The 24,016-nt window shown below is 40.2% G+C and overlaps 1 protein-coding gene across 14 annotated transcripts in view; it reads right to left on the minus strand.

Annotated features, from left to right (window-relative positions):
• FHOD3 (formin homology 2 domain containing 3) overlaps positions 1-24,016 on the minus strand; it is a 418,162-nt gene that overhangs the window by 347,125 nt on the left and 47,021 nt on the right. For all 14 annotated transcript variants that reach the window (XR_008575819.1, XR_008575820.1, XR_008575818.1 and 11 more), the window contains exon 3: positions 8,370-8,434. Coding sequence is in view for 11 of the 14 variants with exons in the window: in XM_054816185.1 (XP_054672160.1) it covers positions 8,370-8,434 (65 nt within the window). In the remaining 3 variants the exon portion in view is untranslated. The remainder of the gene's footprint in view (positions 1-8,369; positions 8,435-24,016) is intronic.

The following is a 24,016-nucleotide window of genomic DNA, read 5'->3' on the forward strand; positions in this document are numbered from 1 at the left end:
TTAGGTGCTTAATTTTGTTTTACTCCCACAAGTTTTGCAGGGTAAAGCTTAAAACAGGCCTGAGTAGAGCACGGTTTCAAGAGATCTAATCTGAATCCAATTAATTTGTTTGATTTGTATCTTCTGTATAGAACAGGTTTAGATGGAGACAGGAAACAAATCATTCTGTTCTATTCTGAGTGTAATGCTAATTTATTTGAAAATATTTAATAGGAACTTAACCTTTTTTTTCCCAGTTAAGGGCTTGAACATGCTGTGCTTCAGTCTACAGCACAAGTTTGACGGTCTGAACACAGACCATAAGAGTAAGAACTACTTTGGCTGTCAATACAAAGATCTATAAAGTGGGAAGTGCAAATAGCTAAAAAGGGAAACTACGAGAAAACTAACAACAGCTATTGATGTTAAGAGGTTGCATGAAATTTGTTTATTTTCCTTTTAAGGAAATTACACAAACTCCTACATTTAATGACATTTAGGATACTCCCTTGAAAATTTGGGGATTGTTATGATGAAGCAAAAGCAAGTTTGTCACATTCATACCTAGCTACATGGCAGTAATGATTTCTGTAGATTCCTACCTTAGCACGATGGCTACAGCCACCCCTCAGCAAGTCACACAAGTCCCAGCCAAGTGACCCGAGAGTCACGAGCTGTGATTTGGGAGAGACTGATGCCCAGAACAACCCCTGAGGTGAAAGGCCTCATCAAGCACAAGCAATGCTGAAGGGAAGCTTTACACCTCAACACAGACCTGCAAAACCCCAGTTACCCTGCATCAACAGTAGCAGAACAAACCGATGAGGTTGCCTTGATCATGGAGTTCTGCAACTTTGAAACTGATGTGGTGGTTCTCCAAATGTCCCCCTGCCCACTGCGCACACACACACAGACTTCTCAAAACACTGAACAACAAAGAGCTCCCACAGGTCACACAGGACCAGCCTTGGCAACATCTGCTTTATAATTGCAACAGGAACATATAGAGACAATTCCTAGGCTATGCTCTTTTATTATTGGGCAAGTATTTCTCAATCGACTTGAAGAACATAGAAGCCAATCAAAAATCATCTATCAAAATAATAAATTATTTGCTTGCTTTTCTATTAAAAAAAAAGCAAAACCACGAAGACCTCATCATAGTAAATACTACTGTTGTTACCAGTTATTTCCAGAGTTAAACATTTTTGGGATCCACTAGGAGCAGTTAGAAACAGTTTAAATTCTACAAAGTTCTCCTCATTCATCTCAGAGGTTAAATTTACAATGACTGTTTCTCATTAGATTACAAAAAGGTGGTAAATCTAGTCCTAACAATAGCAACATGGTTCTCTTCAACACAAAATTTTAGAAACTGCACTGGCATTTTACGCTAGTAATTTCAAGTTAATTTGCTAATTAACTTAAGTCCTCCTTTTTTGTGAATTTTTATTCATCAGCACATGTGCAGTACTTTCAAAGCACTGGGTAGATGGTAATATGCAAGGAATAAAAACATTGCTGTATTTTGTTAGAATATTTTCCTCTTCAAAAAGACATATGGTTAGACTGCATGAAAAAAAACCTATCCACTTAGAAAATCCACATTCATTCATTTAAAAAAAAAATCTGAAAGAAGAGTTAATGGGCTTGTGTTGGGGGGGGGGTGGAAAGCAAAGTATCATACTACTTATTTTCCCTCCCGGCTTTACGAGGAGATGGTTTCCTTTAAGGAAGATGAATGAGGATTTTTGTTTGCTTGTTCAGAAACAAGATTTGTTTTAAATCTCACTATGTTTTAAGAGTCAAAAGTAGATTCCTTCTCTCTTGGAAATTTTTACACATTGTAAGAAAAGAGAATTATTATGGAAATCTAAGTTATCAAGGGGAAAAAAAAAGAAAAAAAAAGAAGAAAGAGGATATCCCAATTCCAAGACATTTCACACTATTTCTACAGTACTTCCCGGTGCAAGTTGAGTGAGATAAGCTTTCACATTTTAACACAAAGCTTCCCAAGATGAGAAAAGCATTCCAGTAGCATGCTCCACAGCAGTCCTTTCAAACCTGGAACAAGCCCCTTTGAAGCAGGAATCCACCACTTTAAAGCAACAACCCACTGCTAATGGAGGCTTTACCTGCTCTACAGCTTTTTGGTGGTTCTTCTTGCTGCAAAGCCTATTTTAAGAATTATAATTTAAATGAAATATGCAGAGACAATTTTGGAAATTTCCCTGTTTTGTCTCAAACACCACCTGAAATCCTACAGGACTGGCCCAGAGGTTTCTCAGTGAGATCACGAAAGGCAAATCACAGGTTAGGGGGAAGTACTGTGGTTCATCCCATGAAGCAGGCTGACTAAAAGCCTGCACTAGGAGTACAGCAGAAGTCTATCATTTCAGTTTAAAGAGATGCACATTTTTAAAGCAAAACCACAAGTTAGTTATACGGATAGATTTTCACAAAGCAATCTGATCTGGGAACCAGGGGATTTTACTTAGAGTATCTGTGTTCCACATTCTCAGGAAAGAAAATTTAAATAATCCTAAAAAGCTGAAAAAGGTATTTTTATCATAGCCTTTGCAGCTATTTCATGTTTCACTCAAATTGAAAGAGAGCTGAACCAGATATCTCCAATCACATCTGGAAGCAGGCCCCAGTACTGTGTGCGCTGTCTTAACTAGAACTCAAATTATTCTATTTAAAAAAGCCTAACCCTTAAAAAAAAATCCCCCCAAGCTCTGGCATTCCTTTTCACATTTTTTCAATTTGTGTGATGTCAGTTTACATCTAATAAACATGTTGTTTATTATCTTCATTAAGCCAGGACTTTTACCAAGTTACAGCAAGAGTCATAAGAAACATATCGTGATTACAAAGCCATAACGCGTGCAGGACCCCTGTGTAGCACCATTAAATCCATTAATCACCATCTTTGCTGTCCCAATTATGCTAAGAAGATATTTGATAGAGCAATTTCAACTCACCTCCCTCTCTCCTGTTACCATCAGTGCAAAGAAGGCAAAACCACAGCACTTCCGACAAATTCTCAAGGCACCTCTTTTGTTCCCTTTAAATTAAATCCGAATCGGTTGCACGTTTTGCTGAACTGCTAATGCTCTCCACATGTTCCATCTCTCAAGCTGAAAATGTTTTCTATTAGGAATGTCTAACACTGAACAGAAAACTCTAAAATATCCTTCAAACAACCCAAAGTACCTTTCTTTTTTGAGACTTTCATTTGAACGTACCACTCGCTACTTGCCCAAATGAAGAGCTCAAAGAAAGGATCTAGTGCCACAATTAAGCTTCTTTTAGGAAAGCTTTTTAATTAGACTCTTAGTCTATTCAGAAACTCCCTTACAAAAAAAACCCCAAAAAACAAAACAAAACAACCTGTGTATTTTAAATTCAATAAGCTATTCATTAAAAAAATAAAAAGAAATCAGAAAGTTTTGAAGTATGAACTAAAGGAGCTTCATGGTGTCCATGGTTATGAGAACTCTACTCGGGTGCTCAGCGCAATGCAAACACACATATGCCAGACAGCTGCAATACAATAATGATATTTGTAGGGAGAAGCACCTCAAGTAAGGCAGTACCAATAACATGGGTTGTAGGCACAAGCTTAACTCTGCCCTTGGAGAATGAAACACAACATGGTTTCACATGTTTCCTTAACCAAACTCACACTGTTTTTTCTACACATCAATACTGTACTTACAAAATGACAAACCATGTTTTTTCCCCACTTCTGTCCCCATATGTTAACTTCTCTGCAACTAAGCACCAGATACGGTTACTGACTTGACACGTGACTTTGTTTTCAGGAAAGTACTGTGGTTCCACCGGGGAGAAACTTGCATCTCAAGCACCTGGAGGGACAGGTCCTACAAGAAGGTTCGATATATGCATGAACAGTTGCAGGACCTAATCATATCTGCTCTACGACATGCAACAAGTCCACATCGTGGATAACAGAAGAGAAACCTGTACATTCCCTCAGGTATCCCAGAAGAAAAGGAGCTCAAGAAGATATTTATGGCTACATTTCACAAAAGATATCAAGAGCGAGAGGATGTCAAAAAGACAATCCAAAGAGCTACGTGGAAAGGCTGGGTTATTGGTGCTAACACTACTAGTTGAAGTAGATGCCCTAAAACAGGGGCTAGAAATGGCTGCCATGCCGCATGTTGTATCCCATACTGGGGAACAACCCACTGCTGAGCACCCACAGAAGGCTGGGGAAAGGCAGGCAACTGTGTATCACTGAAGCACTGTGCCCCAGCAAATCTGCAACTGCCTATGTGCAAAAGCCAACCGGATTATAAAAAGGTTATAATGACTAAAAATGAAGCTAAATTATACATTTAGCAAGAGTCTTGTAATAATATCCTTGCACACCAATTAGGGACCTAGCTGTCTCAAGCTATGAAACTTAATACACACATATCTATGCAAATTATTATTTTTAATCTATAGAGAGATAAAAGCAAGACTTTGCATAAATACAGAAAGGAGCTAGAACCATATAAAAACATAACTTTATAATGCAAAAAAAAAATTAAATAACAATTGAGGTGTGGTGGTTTGGTTTTTTCAAATAATAAACTGCAACAAAGGAGAAGTAAAATTTAAAATACACCTTGCAACATTTGCTGACATTCCAAGCTACAGTACTCTGAGCTATCCCAGGCCAATACATGTATCCAGAATTACACTAACCTTTGTAATTTGCATTCTTCTTGTGTTATATTGTATTAATGCCTGAACATTATGTCAAATTTATTTTGGAAAAATCATTCTAAGTCACTGCCATTGGTCCCTGTTCAAACCTCATTCTCAGTATTGAGTGCAACACTCCTGACTCCCCATCAGAGTCATAAATGTTTTATAAGAGGATGTAGGACTCTCTTAAGATAAACACTGCATCCAGACATGTAAGAGCAAATGGTCCCTTTTCCCTCAGAGACCATCTCAGATTTTGAGAGAAAACTACCATGAAGTAATGAACAGAGAAATGAACCAGCAGCCGCAAACAGAGCTGTCCAAGCAAGGACACAGCAAATAACACCAAGTCATTCTCCAGAAAGAGTGGAGCTTTTAAAGATCTTTAAAAATTCACTGTCAAAGAGTTGCTCTGACTTAAACCTTCCATTTACTTTCAGGAGCTAAAGTTTTTGGCACTGCTGGTGTTATCCCTGTAAAGTTACATCTTCGTTTATACAGAACTTTATCAAGGCTTCAGCTATGCCCTGTAATTGTTAAATACATGCACATTAAAATTACGTTAAGACACAACTAAGTACAAATAAGGAAAGTCATATGGCTGCCAAAAATACCAGAAAGACTTTTCCCACAGGGTATTAACTCACAATAAATCTAATTTGAATAAAAGGTCAAGTTTGACAGATTGTGGAAAATAAAAAATTGACATTATGCGACTTCAGGTTTGATCTTCCTCCACTAAGGTCTTTTTACATCAGGTACAAAAGTACACCTATAATTTTCAATTACTTATGTTCTATGAACAAAACTGTTTTCAGCAACAGTCTTTTAATATAAGAGAACATTGTAAATATTATAGTTTTTATTAAAACCACTTACATTTTATTTTTGAAATTATCTTCTCACTAGTCCTGACATCTAAAATGGGAAAAGAAATTGAGTGCTATTTAAAAGAAAATTTGCTCCCCCATGCTGAAAGTCCTTAGTTTGAATGTAAGACAAGAATTCAAATTGAAAGAAAAAAAAAGTACTAATGCATTAAATTGAGTGAGATGCTTAAGAGTGACTGGTATGCAATAGGGCAGAAAACACCACTCGCTAACAAATTCTGAACTCAAGTTATTAAGCTTTATTCCTTTCCTGCCCTGCTTAAAACCAAAAAAAAACCCCACCCCACTTGACATAGGACTTGCTAAAGTTTCCCAAGTCTCATAAAATATTGGCCTGTAGTCAATACATCCTCTGACACTAAAGCCAAATGAATTCCCCAGAGATTTGAAGTCACTAATGATGGAAAACTTTATCTGAACATCTGAACATAAACACTTGCGTATTTCCCACAATTTAAAAGTACAGCATGTTAGGAAGAAGAAAAAAAAATATTGGTCTAACTTCCAAAAGGGAGAGTTTATGACAGGAAAGCTATTTCTTTACACCTCTCAGCTCTTCAGAGCAAAGTAAAACCTTGAATGCAAGGATGACGGGAGGCTCTGCTGCAAGGGCATTACAGGACAAACCACATCATCTCATCAAGCAGTCCTAGCTACCTATGAGGGACTTTGCAGAGTCAGTAGCATTGCTAACCACAATGCTTTCCGAGGATATTGTGAAGACTGAAAGAAAATAACAAAGCGAGACGGTTTTATTCCACGTAACACCATCTCAGATTGCTCTAGCTCCCGGCTTCTGCTCCAAATATGCAACACATCTTTTAGCCTCAAAACCTAATGCTCATATTTCAAAGAAGACATTAACAGGCAGCTGATGTGAAAGTATGTGCAAGATGAAGAAAAGTACCCACTGTGCCAGTGAAACAACCCTCCTATTCTGTGAAAAGTTTAACCGCCAGGCAGGCACAGGTCATCAAACGAAGCCAGTACTAAGAACTGCAGAGAATCCCTGACTCTGTCAAACTATTGCATCCCAATAAATAAGATACTTTTGATACATAGAAATGAAAAAGAAAAGAAGATAAAAGAAACTACATTACATCGAGCTACAGGCTGAAACAAAAACTTATCCTAATAATCTAAACTTCAGCGGGGGGGTTGGAAATTAGAACCAGATCTTGCGTTTGGCTTTTCTGCCTGTAACGAACCAAGCCAAAAGCACATATCCAAACACCTCTGCTCTACGAGTTTGAAATCTGGATTCAAGTTTTGCAGCCTGGCTTCCACTGTACTCACCGTTGAACGTATCACTGCTGCCAGAGAGCAGCGGCACCTTTATAAGCATTTTCATACAGGAGCAATTAAAATACATGCACAGTAATATGCTTAATTGCCCATGGTGAGCTTGAATGCAAACAGGTAACAACAAAGCAACCACGCATGGAACCTCAGAACCTAGTGCACTCCAATTCCTCGAAGGCTGCACTCTGGACAAAGATTTTTTACACAAAAATTGTTTTCATAAAACCTCACTCCAGGAAACATATGAAATCTTGTCTTGCTGCACTGGTCTGTTTTGCCAAAGATATTCCCATACCTAACAAGAACAAGCTTCTCCAAGCTGTTCTTAATTTCATTCACATTTATAAAATCAGCCTAGACTTTGCAGCATCTCAGTTTCTGCTCTAATACTTAACACGTAGGCTTGCTCTACTGTATGTCCTCAAGCCAACGGTAGTAGAGAAGAATCTGTTCCTGCGTGAGGCAGCCTAGAGATCGCTCTCGATGGGAGGTATTCGAGGAATTCTGTAGGTTGCTTATGCTCAGTTCAAATTCCCAGAAAGGCCATTTCATAACATGTCCTGGGGGCAGGGGAAAGAAGTTTAGTTGCATTTAAAGCCTGAATCCTCCGACAGCAGTAGCACTGTGGAAATAATACAAAACTTAGACTTTCTCCTCCTCCTTTTAGGGCAAGTATTTATATTCCAATGCTTCAGCTATGATCTCTTGCAACAAGACTAACTATGAGCTAAACATATTAGGGTGTTGAATCTACTATGGAGAAGTTGAAAACAAACCAGGCAACTGTGGCACATACATACAGGATTTTATTTATTTTTTAAACCAGCTACCCATAATATCTATCATAATATCACCAGAACACAAGCATTAGCTTTGCCACTAACACTCAGTGAAACACACTGCTCTGCAGAACGCTGGAGAACACATTAATGCCATCACGGCACATCAACCTCTGGTTAAGCAGCCTTAAAGCTCTTACACACACATTATGGCTTTCATTAGACTTTTCCTCATGACAGCATTGTTTTAAGCAGGGTTTTTAAGACACTGACACTGTGATAATGACAAATATGCAGCCAAGATCTGCAATATGTGAAGTAGTAAACACTACATGCTATTAAAATGCAGTAGTTAGCTGTCAGCCAACAATTCTTCAGATCCCCTTCCCAATTCAGAACAGTCGTCTTCAGGCACACACAAAGGCTGTGGCAAGACAAATAATCCAAGATTCTCCGAAGTACCCCCAACCATCACACTTCAATGTCAAATCCTATACTTTCCTGGGCTGTTTAACATACTTTAAGAGATATATAACTAATATAACCTAAATTTAGCACACAACAAAGCAAAAAAATTATTTGCCATTATCCTTAACTTGGAACACAGCAAGCCTGATTCATACTCCCCAGATTTGCTTCTCAGAGATGGATTCTGTTTATTTGTTCTCTTTCAGGCATGTGGAACTTTACTTACCAATGCAGGCATGGACTCTCACCGACAGCTGGGTCCTCAGAATTATACTGTGCTTCTTGCCCCTCCTAAAAAGAGAAGAGAAGAAAAATATATAAAGGGAGGAGATAGAGGAGTTGGGAGTGAAGGAACAAAGTTGAGCCTAGGAAAAAAGGTGAGGGAAGGTATTACAAGTTATGACTTTGTTTCTCACCATCTAACACTATTTTAATCGGCAATAAACTAATTTTCCGCAGGTGAAGCACGCTTTGCCTACAACAGTAGTTGGTAAACGATCTCCCCGTCTTTATTTCAAACAACGAGTTTTTTCATCTTATTTTCCCTTCCTTCTGTTGAGGACAGGGAGCGAGAGAGCGGCTGGGTGGGCAGCTGGCTAAGATCAACCCACCACAATGACTCTCTAGAAATCTATATTAGAGAAGTACCAAGTGATGACTGCACATTTTAATTTTCACAGAAATATTTTAAAGCTAGGCATAGTACAGTATGAAAAGAAAATGCAAGTTCAAACAAGAGGTTGCTTACTCTTTCACAAATCTGCTCAGGTACCCCAATGGGTCTTGAAAGCACAAAGACAGACCTGTTTTTCATGCAATGAGGCAAAATTGAGTCCTCCTCCACTCTGGCACTGTCTCAGTCTCATCCTGGTGTTAAATAGAATGACTTTATCTTCATTAGCTCCTATGTTTGTCATTTGTTTTTTAGACAAATTAATATTAGATGCATCTTTTCAATCTGGACAAGAGCACCGTTCTTGATTTCTAGGCACTCCACCTGCAAACTGGCATCAGGACACAACCAGCACCTTGCCACTGCACCCATATCTGCTTACGTAATGGAAGGCAGAAAAGAAAGAAAAGCCAAATGTCTTTTCCATTTGTACAGCAGCATATTCTCTCTCTTTTCTCTGAAACTAAAGATGCGATTCCTGGACAACTAGCTCTAGACAGCCCTGCTTGAGCAGGGTGGTTGGACCAGATGACCTCCAGAGGTTCCTTCCAACCTCAATCCTTCTGTGATTCTGTGAATTTATCGTGGGAAAACATGCAAGAAGCTAAACTGTTTTTAGAACATATTCAGATGCAGCTTAGTTTGTCATGCGAACCCTAGACCCATTTCTATATACAAATTAAAAGCAAATTAAAAACTAGCACAAGCTTCCTCAATGTTATGCATTATGATTCCGCTGAGAGATTTCAGGGCCAATTCTTTTGCACAGACACCCAGCAGAATTTCCCACTGGCTGTAACTTCATCAGAACCAACAATTATTTTCCAGACAACACTTTGCTGTATTCCTGCCCACAGTTGTTCTGAGGAACAAAAATATTTTTAATTAATTTCAGCAAGAAAAGAACATGTTTTATACTATCTCCCAAAAGATTTGCAGGGGAAAGGCAGGTCAGTGAAGCAGTGACAAATATTTTTAGAAAAATGTCACTCTCAGAAGAATATAGGAAAAAAAAAACAACCAACCACCCAACACATTAAGCACCTGAAAAAATTGCTTAATGTGGAACTACATACTTTGTAATAAAGGATTGCATTCCAGTTTCAGAACAGCAACCTTTCTCTATAGGTTAAAATAATAATAATTAAAAAAAACTTTAAATGAAATTGGTCTTTGAAGGTTCTGTTTGAACAGCATTAGAATAAAGCACGAAAAGCGTGAACCTTCTCTTAATGCTGCTGCTGGTTTGCAGGTCTTTTGAAGTGCCAAGCAGCAACATGCTATTCCTCCAAAGAGCTGCCTACAGAGTGGATTTTAATGTTTCCTGGAGTAATTCCACGTTTAGGACTGACTCTCTGTCCACCTAAACTCCTCCTGCCGAGTCAGCTGGACACAGCCTCTGCTTGCACTCACATCCTGCAGACTGCCAACGGCTGCCCCTTCCCACAGGAAGGACAGGACTACTCTGGAACATTTAATTTGCAAAGGACCTGCAAAATCTTTGACAGAGTAGCAAACTTAAAATGCTAATAACGAGCATCTCTTGTTGATGTATCTCCTCACACAAGAGTCATTATATTCTTACTAGGATACACTATGTTTCTTTGAAAGACAATAAAGCATTTCTAAACCTCTCCCCCTCCATTAGTACTTGAGACAAAAGGAAAAAATCTGTCCTATGGAAACAAAAGAGGAACGGCTCAGCGATTAAGGTCTCTCTCTGGGACAAAGGAGGACCAATTTTCAATTTCCCTGTTGCCACAGCTTCCCTGCAGTTGCGAGCAAGTGAGGTGAGGCACCCCAGAGGTGCCCATGTGCCACATTAAAAGTCAGACGTCAGCTACCCTAAGGATGTAAGTTTAGTTTCTCTATGCCTTGTGTCCCTCATCTGCAAAACAGGGACCATGGCAGCTGCCCATCTCCTGCTTCTGTTAGGACTTGGGTCTTGCTGAGCCCTTAAAAACATTGCTGGTACTTGAGTACCATACAGTCCTCACAGAAGGTCTACACAAGTGATTTTAAGGGGTGTATAGATTAAAAATTAGTAGATGTGAGGGGCAAAATTAAACAGCTGTTTATTATTATGCCATTATTATTTTTCAGAAGACAACCTACAGTAAAATATTTCAAGTAGCTGTAATTGTTGTCCTTCTCTCCGAATCAAACACTTGACCAGAAGATCATGTCTTCAAAAATAAGGAGATGAAATGTAGCAACAAAGACATCTAGTTATACTGGACTCCAAAAGCAAATTTCCTTCCCCCCCCCCCCCCTCCTAAAAATCGATTGTTAATTTACGGGGAGTGTTTTCAACTAGACACAAAGCAAAATACATTTGCTATTGAAAGGAAAGCATGGCCATTCTGCCTGCTGCAGCCTCAGAGGTGGCCTGTTGCTCTGCAGGCTGCCCACGGGCAGTGGGAGCAAACAGATGACTGACTTGCGACCAGCCACCATTTCAGCGCAAGGGGAGCGCTGAGGCACTTCTCAGACTTTCACTGAGCAAGGAACACCAGCAGATTCACCCTTGGTTTTGCAAGCCCTGCCAACCCGCATCACCAACAGGTAGGCCTTCCACACTATGCCATATGATTTCCCTTCTCTGACCATTGCACGACCATATTTTCACTCTTCTGCGACTACAGGATGGGGGGAGGAAGAAGAGGGGGACTTAAAACTTTCAGATAAGCATCAGCTAGACATCCCTTAGAGCACTGGAACATCAGGAAAAGCAACATAATAATGGTATAGAAGAGTCAGTGCACATATGACTATTAAAGCAAGTGCAAGATCCTTGGGCTCCAGAGCCAGGCTGAATAGGAAAGAATAAAACCATACTGCAGTCTGGGCTGTGCAAAGCCACCTGTGAAGACCTAACAGTCAAAAAACAGGAAGCAAAAGGAAAACGATACACATTTTCAGATCTTGCTGTAAGGCTGACAAATAAACAAACAGAAAAACAACATCATCATCTTTTATGTCATTATATAGTACCTGCACATAAGATATTTCCTGTGGGAGCACTTGGAATCTCTTTAGTTTGAGATCCATCTGCTTATTGCAAGAAAGGAAAAGAAAAATGAAAATGAGAACCAGAGCCCTGTGGGAGAGGAGGTCCCAGGGAGATGGGGTTGCTATCAAAAAGCAAAGACTAGAAAAGAGATCAAGAAGCCTGGAGTACTTTGAACTACAAGCGCCTCTGAAAGATGCCTAGCAAAGAATCCAGTAAGCCACTAACTAGGCTGCCATTGCTCACATCAAGAAGTCTATTTCGCAGGACCTTTGGCTTATTTTTTTCCAGCTTTCTTCCCCCACCTGGTTTGTTTGGTTCTTTGCTTTTCTTTTTTGGGGGGGGAGGGGGGCACGAGCACCCAGGAGTCTTGAGCAATTTGATCCAAACCAATCTTACACTGCCAATCTTGCCCTTTACTCCACCCCCTGCTCTCCCCAACGCCTGATTCAGTACAGAAGACTGCTTCTCCTGACCTCCCTTCCTTGATGGACTTGTTTGCCAAGCCTCACCCAAGGGCAGTGTCATTTACAAGGGCACACAACAGAGGTAAAAATGACTATGAAGTGCTGTGACCCTTCATATATGCTCCTCATTCCTCATGTCACTGAAACCTTCGGAAATAGGAAATAATTTTGCTAAATTATTTGGGTTAGATGTTCTCTTCCACAAAACTATCTGCAACTGCTAAGCTGCAGTTGTATCTTTTCTGTTACTAGACAAGGAAAGAGCAAATTAATGCAGTGTGCAATCAACACAACAACTAAACATCTTGTCTGATCTCAAGGATTTAAAGCTGTTGAAAATCTAAAGCATCCATCCTCAAAGGCAACATCTTACCTTAAAGCCCCAAAACAGCTATACAATTAAATTTCTCCTTCTATACACAGCCTCAAATGCATGAGTAAGCCCACTGACCTTGACCGAACTACTCATAAGCTATTTGTAAACTTCAAAGCATGGGTTTTTGAGCAATGAGAAATAACCTATTTCAAATGCAGGTAACATGTAGCACCTTCATTTCATAGTCCATTATTCATTTTACTATTGATGCCTAAAATTTTAGTAAAGAAAAGAAAAGAAGGGCAGCAGTTTGCCTAACAGATACAATTTATTTTAAAAAAGGGGGCAAACTGAGGGGAAAAAAAAAACAAACCACAAAACTAACATTAAATTTCAGATACGTTTCTTCACTACGCCAACTGAAACCCCATTCTCCAGAAACACCGACAAAGTAATTCAAAACTAAAAAGATAAATTCAGTGAGGAGAAAGCTGATGGTAAAAGTAGCAGCAACGCAAATCAGGAGAGGAACGCGGAGACAGTGACACAGGAGGGAGGTTCTAGGAATTAGGCCGAGCCAGAAACAAAACAGCATGAGAGAAACAAGGATGAGTCCTCTCTGGCTTTAATTCCGTTACACTTAGCAAAGGGCTCTACCTGCAGTTGGGGTGAGGGACAAGGAACTTACCTGCAATGCAGGGCAGCTTTAAAACTTGCTCTCACTGCAGATGAATAGTTTTTCTTTTATGATGCTTTCATGATTATAGCAAAACTCTTATCCATTGATTTGAAGCCAATGTGAAGCTCAGTTTTAATATTATTCCTGCTGCTGTCTCCAGTTCTTTATGTTAATGTGTAGGCTCTCCTATCCAAATGAAAGCTTAAGGCTTTTGAGATAGACAAAGAAAACTTGATCCTTTTTCTACAAAGCATCACTAACCACCAGTAAATACCAAAGGCAGAGGATAAGGAATGGAAAGAGACTATGTTTGCCGTAACGATTATGTATACAAAGTAGTATCAGGTTTTTGTAAATAACATAATACTAAAGGTAGCGTTATATATGAGATTTCAATGCCTGCACATGGAAGGTTTATTTTAAACACTTATTTACCTTCCACCAAATCAGTGGCATGGTAAATTGATCGTTTAGGGTGGTGACCCCTGAATTCCACCAGCGAGAAGGTGGATTTCTTAGTATCAGGCATAAGATTGTATATAGCTTTCACATTTCTAACTGGAAACAATTGTCTTACAAAGATGTTCTTGACAAACCTTTCTTCATTTAATAAAAGCAGTAATACACTGACCAAACATGAAGGATAGGAGTTTGAGGTCTTTTGGTCAGAAATAAAATCGTTTGCGTTCTTTTCCACCCCCTGCCCTTGCGTAGATAGGAAGTATGAATAAAGAGTGGCTGATGTTTTGTTTCTTCCTCTCCAAGATTTAGTTTAGAAGACCAGTTAAGCCAATAACATAAAGCTCATCACTTCCAGTTTCACAGATTACTGACTAGGAGCAGGCAGACTAACTTCCAATTCCTCATACCACAGAGAGAAGATTAAGGATAGAATTAGCCCTGGCACGTATTCAGGAAAGCATATAAACATATGGAATTTGCAAAAAACCCCCTAATGCCCCTGAAGAGAAGTGGTGAAGGAAAAAGCCTGATGTTCTGCCACCTGTACATCCATACACAGATGGAAAAGCTGGATTCTATATCCACAACTTGAGTTTCTAGGTATTGGTGTGGGATATACAGTAGAGCAAGTTATTCCAAACCTTCAGCACATGTAATGGAGTACTTTAAAGCCTTCCTGAGATGCGGCCGTTATGCTGAAATTCAACTATATAAGCCACTGTCACCCTTGCCCTACACCATCCATAACTCCTATGTGCAACCTATCACATAACCCATCTTATTTCCAAAGAATTCAGGACGCAGCTTTAATTTTTCAATGACCTAAATCCCAGAGATATCAGTAAGTACTTCAAACTACAAAATTAAAAACAACCAAACAAACCCCCCAACAAACAGCATATCACTTCTGGTTTAATTTCAGCAAGTATCTATAGAGAGTCAGAAGTGTATAGGGTATTTTATTGTTGCAATGACTGAAAGCTAAAAAATAACATTAATGACATTTCCATAGATATGTCCAGTTAATAATAAGCTTTTGCCACAATTTCAAGCTATTTCTGACATCGACGGAAGTGTTAGAATCTATCCCACCTCTGGAAGTCCCCTCTTGCTATTTCCGTGAAGCAGTTTTGTGGTAAACAGCTTTGAAGACAAACTGCAACACAGCATAAGGCATCCTGAATCTAGTTTCCATGTATGTGCTATAGGGGTGTCCTATTACTCTTTCATAATTCAGTAAAAAAAAAAATCTCAATTTTAAATATACAAATGAGACATTTGTGTAACTTCTGGTTAACAGCAACCAGGTCTTGCAGAAGGAAGGAACAGAACTGGACTCCAGCTTGCCATGAAATCAAAATAAAATAAAAAAGTATGTCAGCTTCAGCACATATCCTGCTACTGACAGTCACTTTTGGTTATGTTGTCAACTGTATTTGACTCCTTTAGATGGCTTTGCCTGTTCTCTGAAGTGACTGTTCATGCAGCAGAAGCTAGAAGTACTACACAGAAAGCACATGGTGCTGTTTCTACATGTTCCCAAAACTCTCACTAGCTAGATGAAGGACCGTTTTAACCCCTCTGGGATCCAAAACTGAGCTCCTCTAACATCAAAGGTGCAATGTTTAGCTTATTAACCTTTTCCAACTTTTTAATTGCCTTTCTTTTACCTCAACATAAAATTCAAGATCCTAATTAACCAGACTTTTGAACTCTGGTACTCCTGACATACACAAATCCTCCAAGATAAAAAAAAACAGAAAATGGAAAAAATGAGTAGAGTTTGCTTTGTTATCTCAGAACAGTAATTGTAGAGGGAAAGGAAGCCTACATAATCAGCTATATTATTCCTCCCATGCTGAAAAATCAATCAACTAAAAGAAATTGCTACTATCTTAAAGTAACATATAACAGGCATTATCATCATGGTATTCTTTGGTGCTTCAGCAGTCTGCAGGGTACAATGTAGGCTGACTTTGCCAGCACTTTACTGAATGCTACAAGTTTGTGGCGATCTGCTGGAAGAAGTAGACAGCAAGTACTGCTCAGTCATGAGTGAAGGAACACAAGGACCTAAGAAATCAGCACCATTATAAGCCTTCTTGAGATTCAGGCTCGTTATAATTTCATACAGTTTTTCCCTCTTTTCTAAAAATCTAATGCATGATATTCCTCAGTATAAACAATATTGTTTTTTTGGTAGTTCTCCAAGCTTGAACAGTGGTGCTACTTCCCTCTCTACCTCATTGTGTTGGGTTTGCATGGCAAGGTTGTGGTAGCAGGGGGGCTACAGGGGTGGCTTCTGTGAGAAGCTGCTAGAAGTTTCACCTGTGTCTGACAGAGCCAATGCCAGCTGGCTCCAAGACAGGCCCACCGCTGGCCAAGGCCAAGCCAATCAGCACCTCTGTGATAACATATTTAAGAAGGAAAAAAAAAAAAAACACTTAGAGAGCTTTTGCAGCCAGAGAGAGGAGTGAGAAGATGTAAGAAACTCTGCAGACACCAAGGTCAGTGCAGAAGGAGGGGGAGGAGGAGCTCCAGGCACCGGAGCAGAGATCCCCCTGCAGCCCGTGGTGAAGGCCATGGTGAAGCAGGCTGTCCCCCTGCAGCCCATGGAGGAAGGATGAGGGGGTGCAGAGATTCCACCTACAGCCCATGGAGGACCCCATGCCAGAGCAGGTGGAGGCACCTGAAGGAGGCTGTGGCCCTGTGGGAAGCCCACACTGGAGCAGGCTCCTGGCAGGACCTGTGGATCCATGGAGAGAGGAGCCCAGGCTGGAGCAGTCTGCTCCTGAAGGTCTGCACCCTGTGGGAGAGACTCACATAGGAGAAGTTCGTGAAGGACTGTCTCCCATGAGAGGGACTCCATGTTGGAGCAGGGGAACGATGAGAGGAGTCCTCCCCCTGAGGATGAAGAAGCGGCAGAAACACCGTGTGATGAACTGACTGTAACCCCCATTCCCCGTCCCCCTGTGCCACTGAGGGCGGAGGAGGTTGAAGCTGGGAGTGAAGCTGAGCCTGGGAAGATGGGAGGGCTGTGGGGAGGTGTTTAAAGATTTGGTTTTATTTCTCATTCCTCTACTCTGTTTTGCTTGGTAATAAGTTAGATGAATTTTCTAAGTTCGGTCTGTTTTACTTGTGACAATAATTAGTGAGTGATCTCTCCCTGTCCTTATCTCAACCCATAAGCTTTTTGTTATACCTTTTCTCCCCTGTCTAGTGAACAAGAGGAGTGAGAGAGCAGCTCTGGTGGGCACCTGACCCCCAGCCAGGGTCAACCCACCACACTCACCTCCCTATAAAAAGCCAGGAAAATTTAGAGCAAGCTGTCTTCTACAAGTTCTGTTCTACAATGTACCAAGATGATCAGAGGGCTGGAGCACCTCTCCTATGAGGACAGGCTGAGAGAGCTGGGGTTGCTCAGCCTGGAAAAGAAAAGGCTCCAGGGAGATCTTACAGCAATCTTCCAGTACCTGAAGGGGGCCTACAGGAAAGCTGGAGAGGGACTGTTTGCAAGGGCATGGAGTGACAGGACAAGGAGTAATGGCATTAAGCTGAAGGAAGGTAGATTTAAATAAGATATAAGCAAGAAATTCTTTCCTGTGAAGGTGGTGAGGCAGTCGAACAGGTTGCCCAGAGAAGTTGTGGATGCCTCATCCCTGGAAATATTCAAGGCCAGGTTGGATGGGGCTTTGGGCAACCTGATCTAGTGCAGGGTGGGACTAGATTATCTTTAAGGTCCCTTCCAACCCAAACTATTCTATGATTATATGAAAACATTTTCATTTTTTATTATGAATTGATAGATTTCTCAATTACTAAGTTGAGTTTAGTTTTTAACCAGCCTATACCATCTTTGGGGTAAACAGGCAACAGCCATGGTATTACTTTAGTGTGATTCAGTAACCTGTTGCGTTTGCTTTGCTAGCGGTCATGAAGGATGATGAAAATATCCGATTATTTCAGGAGGGGCTCGGGACAAGGTAAACTGATGCTTGCCTGATCTGATACCACCTAGTTCAGACTTGGACAGCATATAAAGTGAGCCTAACTTGACAACTTATCCTATAACAATTCTACATCTACTTCTGCCCAATATAACATCATAACCATTATAAAAACCTAGCTAATACAGATGCTGCTCTTAGTGGAAAGCTTTCAAAGCACACATGCCTAACACATGCTTCACATTTTGTTACAGCCTCTCATAGCATTCAGGCTTCTTGGTGGACCAACAACCTTCTCCAATAATCACACTTGTGTTTTTCAAGAGGAGTAGCTTAATGAGAACAGCATCCAACAACAATCCCTAAGCTCAAGAAGGCGCCACTGACTCCCGTGAGAGAAGCCTGGAAAATAGCATTACATCAGAAGCAAATGCATGGCAACAGACACACTCTAAAGTGCATTATTTTTGCAACTTTCACATTTTCATTTCAGCACCTATGCACTTCCCTCTTCACTTGCACACCTTTTAGGAGTAGAAAACATTTCTGCAACGGGGTATTGTGTCAGTCGCTTCATAGTTTAAGGTACTCCACATCAGCAGTGGAAAACAAACTATTCCTTGTTGAATGCATAAGGGATGAAATTTTTGCTAGAGTTCAAGCACTCGAGTCTATCAGGTTTTCCCTGAAAAAGATCTGCAAGCCAGCACACACACAATAAGGAAAGCGTTTCTTAATCTGCTATTAATCAGACAGCATAAATCCTAGGCTTTGATTTCACAGCTGTTAAGATATGGTTTGACTGCAGTTTCAATACGATATGCTTCTCCACTGAATTGCAGACTCAAGAGATGCAAAAAATTCTGACACTTAAAAAAAAAAAGTTGTATAAAAGCCAAGTCTTTTGAGAGAGCGCGAGAGCACACATGTGCATGGAGAGAGGAATTAAGAATCTCTCTGAAAGTCATCCGAAAATCTTATCCAAACAAATAACCTTTTTGAAGTTCTTCACAGATCATCATCCAAAGATCCAACTGTCATGTTCAAGCTCATGTTATTCTCTTTGAGCAATGGAAACAAGGGAGCTCAGGAAATAAATTAAAAAAAAAAAATAAATGCTAAGATTCACCTCCAATACTCTTCAAATGGATGACAGCACTAGTAACCCCTTCTGGTACATGGCAGACAGTTGGAGACAAGCACACACACTCATCTTCAAGTGAAGTCAGTGGACTTTCTTACCTCAGTTTTTCCATCTAAAAACTTAGCATGAAATCAGAATGTGTCCACATCCTGTTCTTGCAATACACTTGAAAGTCATCTTATCAATTAACATAGTGGGTTTATTCAGAGCATTCCTGGACCATAACACATTTACTAAAGTAAAAATCATTTGACAAGAGTGGATAAAAATAAGTAAACAGACAGATACTATTCAGATGCCTGTTCACTTTTCAATAAAAAGAAAAAAGAAAACTCAGCTAATCCAGATAGAAATAATCCCAATGACACATTCCCTAAACAAAAACTGGGCAGGCAAAATCTTGTGGATTATTAGTGTAAACAGCAGCATGCAAAGGAACCAAGTAAGCTGAGACTTGTACATGTTCCCCCCTTCCCCCCCCCCCCCCCCCGTGGATTATTCCAACATTATGTTCTGCGTTTGCCAACATGAATTTAACAATTAACTGCTACTAACAACCTCTATACCATGTAAAAAGTTACACATGAATGCCAAGGCAAGGAAGAGCACCCTTGCTGACACACTCTTCCCTGTGTAACTGTGCAAGTAAGGACTACATGTCGCTACGAGGTGCTGGGTTTTGTACATCCAACTCCTCTTCCCAAGTGCAACATATACTAGGCAGAATTTTCATCTTTCCTTCCCCCCCCCCCCTTTTGAAATGGAAATGAAATAGGATGGAAGGAGAAGGGGGAATTAAATGAGAAACTCAAAAGGGCTGAGTGAAACATTCAAGGGATTCACCAAGTATGCATTATAAACCACATTAACAGTGCCTAATTATTTATTACTAAGGTATTCTGAGTATATGTCAGTAAAGGTCTGGGTGGAGTCTTTTGTGTACCTCACCACAAGGCAATGATTTTTGCAAAGACAATGAATCACTTTCACACACTATGAAATGCAGCAAGTTAAAATTGGGGAAGCATTTGTTGCATTTGTTCTTTTTAGTAGTTTCTGTGCAAGTAAACCTCAGAAGCTGGAAAATGAGAATCCCCTCCCCACTGTCTTTCCCTACTGTCTGAATCATCATGCTGGTTAGTTCTCAGTTGTTAATGGCTCAATTTCCACATATTAGAACAATAGCTTCAAACAGCCCCTAAAATATTTGAGGGCTCACTGCTGCCTTCGCAGTCAGCAAGTAACCATTTTTCAAGAGCTGTCCTTATTCATGAACAAAGCTGTGTCCCTTCCCACCCCAAAAACTCAACCCATTTATATTTTTTTCAGCAGGAAGTTTATCCAGTCATTTTGTGAAACACTGATGGCATGACCAGTTAAATCTCCACCTTTTGTTTTTGCATTAAGAAAACACAAACTTTGTGAGTTGGCAAATGGCAGAGAAATTTGCATTAAAAGTGCTATTTTAATATATATTGCTTCTGGGTAAAACACAAAACTGGAAGGTTTGTTTCATCACTTCTTGTCAATCTTGCATCAAGTTCTTCTGAAGAGATGACATGTCACTTTACCAACGCTATCCATTTCGTCGCTTATGTATTTCCGACCACTGTCAGGAGCTCTCAAGCTCTGGCTGCACATTCCTCCCAGGCATCTTTACACTGGGTACCTTCTGGTCACATGGTTTAGCTATTACCTGCACTTTGAAGTTCACATTACATTTAGATTTTCATTTAAAACCTCCTTGCACTTGGATCAACAAATGCCATGGGGGGGGGGGGGGGAAATCAGCACTGAGAACCTACAGAACAAATGGACAAGGAAGAAAGTGAAATGAATTAATGTACCCCAGTTGGGTCACTTGATGCTTCTACCTCTTCAGGCAAAGGGTGCCTCTGGTGCTCCCAGCCACATTGTGGGACCCACAGTTTTTGTTCCAGGAGAACAAAGTGCCAGACCAACTTCATTAGAAAAACTCCAGTAACAAAGAAGCAAAGGGCATCTGCACAAGCACTTCATTCTCACAAAGACCTTAATTCTTATTTATAGTATCAAAAAGGCCTCTAATTTTTTCATAAGTAAAATAATCAAAAAACTGACTTAAATAGTTTGGAAAAAGTAACTTTAATAATTTTTCATAAACTTTTCCCTTCTACTAGAAATCATTCTCTAATACCTTAAGGGAAAAAAAAAAACCCTATGCTTTAAGATTTTTCCAATGTAATTGATGATACTAAACACATAACAACTTGAAGAAGAGATTTCCCAAAGCAACATAAAACACATTTCAAAGTCACGTCCTACTGGTTTAATTGGCCAATTACACTCTTTCTTGGGATGTTATCAGTTTAACCAGACTCAGCAAGAACTATTTTAAAACTGTTGCACTTTGCAGTAGGACATGCATATGCGTATGTAAGTATAATTACATAAAAATAAATTCTACTTTGTATTGATCAATATGCTTCTTTAGGTGTCTCTGCTTTTTTTCCATCAGCATCATATTTCGCAAGGACTCCTTTGTAACTTGATACACAAGTTCTTAAACATAACACTTTGCCCTCAGGCAACTTATTTCTCCATATTAATTCAATTTAGGAAATGGGCTTTGCATTTATTGCTGAGCCATCGATGCTTTTGCTAGTGAGCACAATTACTGAGCAATAAATGTGAAATAAATTAATATTTTGCTGTACTGCTGGGGTCTTAACCCTGGCTGAGATCACTAGTTTTCATGACTTCATTACTGGAGATCCCGGGCTAGTCGCAGATTTGCAGTGGTTTAAGCTGTTAGTTCACCACTGGAGGTTAAATTGGGGGCACTTACTTCTATCAGAAGCAGATTATTACTTTAGCTTAGTCAGTGGTAAAACAAACACACCCACCAAGCACAGAGACAGATGAATTCCTATAGGATAAACAAAGTGTGAGCTTGCCTATACAAATCTACTTTGTGTTTACCACAGGGTAGGAGCACCCACACGAATAGTTGCTGTGGAATAGGAAGTGTAGCAAGTTCACAGCTTTTACTAATTACCCAGCACAAACTCACTTGGCTGCATGCACGCTCCAGGCAATTACGCTGCAATTCTACATCCGTTTGCAAGCTGCACCAACAGACGGTGGGTGCACCCGGTGGTGGTGGTGTTCGAGGTTTAGATCCTCAAATCAATGGTTTTACTCGCAACAGGAGTTGAGTTTGGAGCAGTCCTACAGCACTTTCTGGCAACCCTACCTGAAGCCCTGCAGATGATCTGTTTATGGAGAGAGGAAGGGATTTCCTCCTCGCAAATTGAAGGGAAACACATTTCCAAGCCTCGAGAGCTGCTCACTTAACTTATAACCTTGTCATCGATGAGGAGGGCAGAGTGCAAACACAGCTATTAAGGAGCTTCAATGTTAATAAAATTAAATGTTTTTAAATAAAACATCTGGCATGAGCTGTTTCTATAAGCTGTTTTTATTTAAGTTTCCACCCTAAAATATTGGACTCCTCAGCTATTTTCACATGAAACCTGAATGCCAAATTAGACTATCTTAAAAAAAAGGTTGTCCTAGGAAAAACTGTAAGAATTATTCACACACTTTTTGGTTTGGCACTGTATTTGGTATGTAATGGGCTGGAAGAGAGCTATGCACAACAGTATTTTTGCAATACATTTTGCAATGGAAATAGTTTTTGAAGAAAAGCACTCTTATTACATTCATTTGCCAGTGGTAATCACTAAAATTCAAAAATAGAAAATCTTCAAATGTTTCCACAGATACCTTGGTACATATGTAGATTTCTCCCTTTACAATAGAGCGCTGTGCATTAACTCTGGGGCAATGTGGGGGAGAAGGAGACACAGCTGTTTCAGTATCAACAACCACAAGCTATAAAATCATGAGTCAAACTCTCAAAAACACCCAACAGAAAAACACCCTCACCAAAAAAAAACCACCCACAAAAAACCCCACATGACAAAACCAGACCACAGAACATTTTAGTGCTTGGGATTTGAGGTGCTGTCCCACATCCCAAAAGCCTGTGCGAGCTTTTGATGCTACTCCCAGGCGCGTGGGGTAAAATGACTGGGTCCCTTGGCACTTCACAAGCATCAACTCTGAGAGCTGCCCATGACCTGTCCTGCTCAGATCTGCCAATCCCAGGCTCCTGCTCTCCCAAAACAGCACAGAGGGGGAAGAGCTCATGAAGCAATGACCTGCCTCCTCTCCCAGGCTGGGGAAGGTGTCACTATGGATGTTGGCTGCTTCTCAGCTGGCAGGACCATGGCATAGCTCAGAAGACTGTGAGTGCTGGGAGAAGAGCAAAACGAACACTGTTTCCCTTTGAAGGGCACACCAGCACACCACTGAAAGTAAGACTACGCAGTCCCTCATAACTTTTTTCTAAGTCACTTGCCTGCAGATTCTGTCTCAACAAGAATGAAGTTGTAAGGTGCACTGACAGCACCCCCATTTGATGTCCCCAGGCTTCAACTACAGACCACTGATACTTGTGATCGCTGTAATTTCTGTACTTACTGCCGCCCTCCAGCTCCCTCCTGGCCAGCCCACCAGATTAGGTGACCACAGGTTCCTCCCACAAGCCCAGATGGATCTTGCATTTTGTGTCTTCTGGTGTGAGCAAAGTGACTTGTAGTCTCTGCCGTAAGATTTATTCAAGTTTGCTGTTATTTATTCAGATGCCTGTCTTCTAAATATGTTTTACGTTCATACAACAGTATTCAATCTTTAACTACAGAAGTAGTAGCATTTTACTACTAGTAGAAAAGCTTAATTTGACAACCATCATCTTCGCAAGATATCTTGTCAAGAAGATCCACTGACAAGAAATCCTTATCTCGTAACTTGTCAATAATTTGTGTGGTGGAACATAGAAGTGCTAATTGCCTCCCATCCTACTTCAAGGGCACATCCTTCAAAGTCACATGTCTCATTTGTCAAGCTCTATGAAATACATGCACATTTGCTTAATGATTCCTGATTACATGCTCTGGAAGCATGAATGCTCAGAGACACCTTGCCTATTGTTCTGAGGCAGGGAAAGTGTAGGGGACCTGTTATTTTATTACATTTTACTGTCAAGGAATATCGCAAGATAATTTTTAAAATTTCTACAGTTCCACCTGAAGATTAATTTCAATATTCTATCTAATGATTTTTTTCCTT

Source organism: Grus americana, chromosome 2, assembly GCF_028858705.1.
Source record: "Grus americana isolate bGruAme1 chromosome 2, bGruAme1.mat, whole genome shotgun sequence".
NCBI lineage: Eukaryota > Metazoa > Chordata > Aves > Gruiformes > Gruidae > Grus > Grus americana.